The sequence below is a fragment of the Pseudorca crassidens genome, chromosome 4 (assembly GCF_039906515.1).
Source record: "Pseudorca crassidens isolate mPseCra1 chromosome 4, mPseCra1.hap1, whole genome shotgun sequence".
Taxonomy (NCBI): Eukaryota; Metazoa; Chordata; class Mammalia; order Artiodactyla; family Delphinidae; genus Pseudorca; species Pseudorca crassidens.
Genome location: NC_090299.1, coordinates 121,256,221 through 121,264,077, shown reverse-complemented (window position 1 = coordinate 121,264,077; position 7,857 = coordinate 121,256,221). Strand labels below are relative to the sequence as shown.

Sequence of the window (7,857 nt, the reverse complement as noted above, 5' to 3'; positions counted from 1 at the left end):
ATGAATGAAGAAAATACAGATGGAACAAATGGATGCAGTAAAGTCCGAACTGGTACTCAGAATGAAGCAGCATTACTTGCTTTGATGGAAAAGACTGGATACAACATGGTTCAAGAAAATGGGCAAAGGAAGTTTGGTGGTCCACCTCCAGGTGTGAATTTGTTTATGTTCAAAAAATTGAATCTTTAATGTAGTCATTTACATCAGGTATATCTCCACAAGTATCCCAAACAATAGCTCTTTCCTTGTAACCGCTTTAAGACGTCAGCAATCATTTTTACTGTTGGGAGGGAAAAGAGGTAGATTATATGGTTATGCATGTCTTTCCCTTACATTTTTTAACTCTCCTCTTGGTTTAAGAAGCAGTTGAGAAAGAAGTCAGGATTAGGTCAGTCGGGAAAGGGTACTCTAGCTATGAAAGGGGAGGTCATTTGGGGAGGAATTTGAGAGCAGTGAGTAGAGGAGTGCTGTTTATACTAGATGCAAACAGGTTATTGGATATAATGTTTTGCCTTTCTACCAATATCCAGTACAATTTCCTTGCTCAAACCCTCCAATTAACTTTCTGTCAGACTTAAAAGAAAATCTTGGCCTCTGACTGCATTGATGGCCACCATTTTACTCCTCCCTCAAGTATGCATTTCCTATACAGACCTGCATGCTCTGGTTGTTCTAATATAACTAATATAAAAAGCACTTGCTTTTCTTTTTTCTGATATATCCTCAAGGCTCATTCCCTCATTTCATTCAGGCTTTATTTTTCTCCATAGCACTTATTACTCATTGTCTCCTTTCTCTATTGAATATAAGCTTCATGAGGGAAGGGGGCTTCTAGTTTGTTCACTGTTGTATCCCCAACACCTGTAATAGTGCATAGCATATAAAAGGCTCACAGTAAATTTGTGGCATGAATTACTGAATAGTGAACATAAATATCTTATTAGAATTTATTTGTTTATTTATTTTTGTCTTTCAGGTTGGGAAGGTCCACCTCCACCTAGAGGCTGTGAAGTTTTTGTAGGAAAAATACCTCGTGATATGTATGAAGATGAGTTAGTTCCTGTATTTGAAAGAGCGGGGAAGATATATGAATTTCGACTTATGATGGAATTTAGTGGTGAAAATCGAGGTTATGCTTTTGTGATGTATACTACAAAAGAAGAAGCCCAGTTAGCCATCAGAATTCTTAATAATTATGAGATTCGACCAGGGAAGTTTATTGGTGTGTGTGTAAGCTTGGATAATTGCAGATTATTTATTGGAGCTATTCCAAAGGAAAAGAAGAAGGAAGAAATCTTGGATGAAATGAAGAAAGTTACAGAAGGAGTTGTAGATGTCATTGTTTACCCAAGCGCAACTGATAAGACCAAAAATCGCGGTTTTGCATTTGTTGAATATGAATCTCACAGAGCTGCTGCTATGGCTAGGAGAAAACTAATTCCAGGTAAACGTATCCTTTTTCAAAGGTTATTTTTCTGTGTTAACCTTACTATACATATGGACAGACGACAGTACCTCATAGATCAATTTATGAAAATATGTAGTGCCTTTAAAGAGGAATGGAGATTGTTTAAGGAGGTAAAATAAATCAAGTGATTCCAAAAGACATGAAGCTGATCTTATGAGTCATTATTTATAATAATTTACTGATTTACTAAATGTATACATTTTAATTTAGCTGTTCATTGTTGTTTGATAAAAATACAAAGGACAGTACCTAATTCTTCTAATAAAGGTCCATCTTTGAAGTGTTTTTGTTCTTTTGACTCTTAAAATTAATTTCACCATAAGTTCTGGCTAGGTTTGCCTTAGTAAAAACTATTTTGTGAGTAGGAAACTAATGCTGACTAAATATATCGACATGTATTTGAGTTTCTGCTTCTTTGGAGAAACAGATTTACTTAATTTTGACTTTTGTTTTAATTGTCTTCAAATTAATTTATTCTTTTTTACAGGAACCTTCCAACTATGGGGCCATACCATTCAGGTAGATTGGGCTGACCCAGAGAAAGAGGTTGATGAGGAAACCATGCAGAGAGTTAAAGTTCTTTATGTACGAAATTTAATGATCTCAACTGCAGAGGAAACAATTAAAGTAGAATTCAGTAAATTCAAACCTGGTGCAGTTGAACGAGTAAAGAAACTTAGAGATTATGCTTTTGTTCACTTTTTCAACCGAGAAGATGCAGTGGCTGCGATGTCTGTTATGAATGGAAAATGTATTGATGGAGCACGTATTGAGGTAACACTGGCAAAACCTGTAATTAAAGAAAACACTTGGAGACAGCATCTTAATGGTCAGATTAGCCCCAATTCGGAAAACCTGATTGTGTTTGCTAACAAAGAAGAGAGCTACCCCAAAATTCTAGGCAAGCCACCAACTCTTCCAGCTCGACTCAATGGCCAGCATAGCCCAGGCCTCCCTGAAATTGAAAGATGCACTTACCCACTTTTTCCTGGAACAAAGCTTACTCCAATTAGTATGTATTCTTTAAAATCCAGTCATTTCAATTCTGCAGTAATGCATTTGGATTATTACTGCAACAAAAATAATTGGGCACCACCAGAATATTATTTATATTCAACAACAAGTCAAGATGGGAAAGTACTCTTGATATATAAAATCGTTATTCCTGCTATTGCAAATGGATCCCAGAGTTACTTCATGCCAGACAAACTCTGTACTACTCTGGAAGATGCAAAGGAACTGGCAGCCCAGTTTACATTACTTCATTTGGGTAAGTTTAAAAGTACTTTAAACAATATTGTAGAATATGAAATTAGGAAGTATTATAGATTATTTATAAATTCATTTCTTTTGAACTCAACATTAGTGGTGAGTATTTAACATAAATTTTACCTCAATTTTGTGAATTCATGGTAAATTTTGTTGAGACCTTTCTTTTGTATAAACTTCCTATATTTAGCTATTTAAACATTACTTGGGGGGGATCATTTAGTTTTGATTTACTTTAGAGTTCATGATCCTGTTTCATCAATTTACTGTTTTTGTAATGACATCCTCATTTGAAATGATTTCTATATAAGTTACAAGATTTGTTACTTAAACCAATTTATAAGAGTGTTACTGCATCTTTGGTGAAGTCTACACAATAATCTTTTTTTGAGGGCAGGGATAGGGAGTTGGTAAAATCAGAGGCATTTCAGGTGGGTCATGTGTAGACACAACCTTATGCTCACCAATCTGGAAGTCTGTCATTATTACTCATGAAAGACAAAAAGCATCATTAAGAGATGTTTATGACCATTCTCTTTAATTTCATGCTTTAAAAAAAGTAAGTTTCTCTAAAGCATTTGAGGGATAACTAAGACAAGCTTTGGGCCATATGCTAACTAAATATTTGGCATTGTGAAGGAGGAGATGTAATATCACTCTGGTATTTTCCTACTGCCTGTTTGTTACTGTGTTAACCTCTACCCTCCCCCCTCCCCCTACACCAGTTTGTCTCATTTTTTAATGCAGCTGTAGATTTCAGTTGGTTATTACTTCATGCTTAAAATAATATTTATTAGAAGAATATTGGCTTATTGAAAAGTCCAATAGAAAGAAAAGGTCTCCTACTAAGGATTATAATTGTTCTTGATTATAATTTCAAAGCCATAGCTTAAATTGATATATAGTTGCAGAATCATACTACTGAAGCTTATATCTATTTAAAATTGATATTCTCAAATTTGGTAAGAAAAGGAAATTGAAAAGGAAAAACATTGTCAAAAGGGAGAGTAATTTTTATACACTGTATAGACTTGCTTATCCATCATGGCCACTCCCATGGTATTACGATGAATATTTTTAGGAGATTCTGATTAGGAGGTGGAGTCAGAATTTTAGACATGAAGGGAGGGTTCCCTACAAGAAACTTTTCAGCAGTATCCTCAATTATTAGTTTGGAATTTGGGAACTTTACAATCATCTAAGTTAATAAAGTCTTAGGTATGATTTCTATTAAATTACAAAATAGAAATACTTCCATTTTTCTTTTAATAAAGACAACTGAGTTAAAGATAAAATTAGGTGGATAGCAAATGATTAACAGAGTTCTTAGAGCAAATTGAATTAAATTATTCTTTTGGAGTGGAATATTAGGCATTTAGTTGCTGAGCAAGATGCTTGCGTCTGTTTTAACATGGTAATGCTGAAACATTTTATTTCTATATCCATTCATTTCCCTTACAAAGTTAAGTTAAATTTCAAGATTCTTAAAACTGTTTTTAGTTTGTCAGATTTTCTATTTAAACATGGTTTACCCATCTGCTTTTTTTTTTTTTTTTTTTTTGCGATACGCGGGCCTCTCACTGTTGTGGCCTCTCCCGCTGCGGAGCACAGGCTCCGGACACGCAGGCTCAGCGGCCATGGCTCACGGGCCCAGCCGCTCCGCGGCATGTGGGATCCTCCCAGACCAGGGCACGAACCCGTGTCCCCTGCATCAGCAGGTGGACTCTCAACCACTGCGCCACCAGGGAAGCCCTTACCCATCTGCTTTTAATTCGACTTTTAAGATGTTTTTTACTTGAGTCGTAGGGCCGTAGTTAACTTCCTATTCACCTGTAGTTCCCAAAGAAAACCCCTGTTCAGTTATAGCATTTCCAACTTGATTATGTTCATTAGGGATACAGTTAGCTTCAAGAATTGAAATTCTTAGAGGGCGCAGACAGTTTGCTTTAGTCATTCTATTTCAGATTTTATAAACTTTATATCAAAATTGCTTATAACAAAAAATTGAACAATTTGTGTTTTATATATTTTTTCAGTTTTAGTTCATCATCAGAGGCAAAAGCTAAGATCCAAATATAAGCCAAAAATTTCAATTAAATACTAGGGCTTGTAAACACAAGGCTCGAGGCCTTGTCTACAGACAGTACCACAAAAATCCTTATTGTGATTGACTAGAAATATGAGTGAAGCTTGAGTTAAGAGGCAACTAAGCAGGAAAAGAGAGAATTCAAGGAAGTGGAAGAATCAGAGATCAGGGGTCTAGGAATCTTTGATAAGAAAGCAAATATCAGGTCTTCAGAGGTCATTAAAGTAGGGGCAGGAGCTATAGACAGCCAGGAAGTTACATATTGCCACAGGGCAGGTTAAGAATAGATTGAATATTGTTGGCAGTGTTCGGGCTTACCTTTTCCTTTTGTTAATATTGGATCCTCTGGGCTTTAAAGAGCTGATGCCTTTTTATGTGCAGTTTCCTTTAGATAAAGGTTGTAGGGTTTTGCTGGATGGCTCAGGGTTGAGATCATTTGGTGGTAGTGATGTGTTTTTAGAGGGGAAGGGATACTCTGTTACTGATATATCCTGCATGTTTCAAGCATTGGATTGTTTTGAGATCTTGAGAGGTTGCTACTGGTTCCTAGAGTCCCTTAAATGCACTTCCATTAGATCATCCTTTGCCTCTGTTTTCTTGAAGAATTTGAATCTAATTTTCTAGATAGTGAATTTAACTGCTATTTTAAGATGTTTTCTTTGGGTGTAGTATTTTTTTTTTAAGTTGCTTTGACACTCTTCTATTACCCTTTCAGTTTTGATGCTATTTCGAGCATTACTATCAAATCTTACCTTAATGATCTTTTGCTATTATATGTGATATAAACAGTCATTTACATTTTTATTTCAGAGGTCTTTAAGAATGTGCTTTTACTATCCACATTGTTTTGGCATTACCACGCCCATTTTTCAAGTCTGAAAAATAAAAGAGAAAAAAATTAGACTTCTTTTAGTTAAATGACGATCATTGGTGTTGAGGAAAATAGAAGTTTTTTCCAAGGGAGAGCAGGCATCTATATAAGTACTAAAGCCAGAGTACTTCTGGTGACCATTTAGTGCTCTTACTAGAATCCCGAATGTTCTCATTGCATAATAACTTAAAATAAATTTTTAAAATATTTCGGGGTTTTTTTTTTTTGGTTCCATTTATAGCGAGCTTTATTTTAAGCAAAATATTTTAAGAAAAGCTGAAAACTGGGGCTAATGCCAAAATTACCCCCCCACACACACCTTTCTTTACTTCAAAGATAGAGACTGTCTCCATCTCCAAAATGTCAGAGAATAACCTCCCTAACCTCACTGGGAACTCAGCACCCAACCAGCAGGGTAAGAAATTATCTATCACCTGGTTATATTAGGAAGCTGTAATAAATAGGATACTTACTGGGTTTAATGGGTAGAGTACAGACTTGGGGGCTAGGTGATAGGTTCTATACTAAATATTTGATGTATGGAAACATCTTAGGTCATTCAGTATCACATCTTTTTCAATAAGCCTTTTCTATCTCATAATTTTGTATCTGTTTAATAATGGATCAGACTATCAGTGTGAATAATCCTGCTTTTGCTAAAACTTTGCCTCTGTTTTGAATCTGGGCCTTCTAATATTGCCACTGCTTTCCCCTGGAGGATTCTTCACCGTCTAGGAGATCAAAATCAAGGAGATAAAGGAAAGTCTTAGTTTTGAAGAAGAAAGTCTTGGAAAATATTTAGTGGAAGGAGTGAGGTAGCCTCAGTGTGTGTTCATAATTCATTTTATTAAATAATTTATTAACAAATAACTGTAGGCAAGGCATTTCTTGTCTCATTTCTGTGTTTGTGTAATCCTGATGCAAGTGGTAGTTTTTTACTTGAATGACCAGCTAAAACTTCTAAAACAGAGGTGAAGAACCTCTGTCACAAACGAGCTTGTGCCATTGATTTAATTTCATCTGACTTTTGTACTGTTGTTTTGCCCATGACTGATAGAATTTAATTAAAGAACAAATCTGTTTTGAATGCCTCTCATGTGTTAATTGTACTTTCCTAAGTAATCTGGAGCTAAAGATAAATAAAACATTGTTTTGGCTCTTAAGGAGTCACAGTCTGCTGAAGAAGGCAGAGACACAAATGCTAAGCACAGGTTATTTGGGGAGTACAGAGGAAGGGGACGCCTCCCACCTGATCTTGGTTGTAAATCTTGAGGAGAGTTTATGGGCAGAAAGGGGCACAGTATGAGCAAACACCTATTAGAAAAACAGCGTGATGGTGACTTAATGGCAAACATTTCTGTATAGCATTTACTTTGGTGATTTCAGTGAGATTTTAAGAATTAGAAATTGAGAAGGTGTGGACTTTTAGTTAACTGAAATTTTATCAGTCCTGCTTTTTGAGACTTTGAAGATTTTTTTTTTTTTAGTACAACTGTGTTGACTGTGCTTGCTTCTTCTCTAAGTAATTTTTTTCTTAGATGAATCTATTCTGATTTGTGTGGACCATTTTATATGTGAATATTCATCTTTTTTATATCTTCTGTACTTTCTTCAGTATTTATTTTGTGTCTGACTTGCATATTGCTTCTCATATTTTGACTTTGTAATAACAAACATCATCAGAAACTTTAATTTTTTCTCATCAAGTGCTAAAATATTTAATATATATATATTCTAAGCATGATAGCCATTGTGTTTGCTATCTCTTTAATATCATTTAAAGATTAGGAGATTAGGTTTTGATTTCTGCTATCACTTGTAAGTTGGTTGAAAGTTATTGAAATAGAAGACACAGCAGGATGAAGGTATACTATTCTGAGAAGCTTTAATCTGAAAAATAACTGGTGCTTTTTTCTTATGAGCTATCATTATTTACAGATTGATGGGCAGAAATGAAAAAATAAAATTTTGATTTAAAAAATTTGCCAATAAATTGCTTTGAAACAAAGAGAAACCTTCTCTAGTTTTTTTTAATTTAAGAAATAATTTTAGAAGACACTTAAGCTAAGTATAATATAATGGTTATATTATAGTGAAATTTTATTATAAATAATTAGAAGAAAAATAACAATACTTTTAGAAAGTTATTCTTTTCTTTCCAGT

General features: G+C 34.7%; 1 protein-coding gene across 1 annotated transcript in view; it reads left to right on the top strand.

Annotated features, from left to right (window-relative positions):
* Positions 1–7,857, top strand: part of RBM46 (RNA binding motif protein 46) — a 31,839-nt gene continuing 23,982 nt past the window's right edge. The window contains exons 1-3 of the mRNA XM_067734740.1: positions 1–151; positions 977–1,444; positions 1,956–2,738. Of these exons, the coding sequence (XP_067590841.1) occupies positions 1–151; positions 977–1,444; positions 1,956–2,738 (1,402 nt within the window). The remainder of the gene's footprint in view (positions 152–976; positions 1,445–1,955; positions 2,739–7,857) is intronic.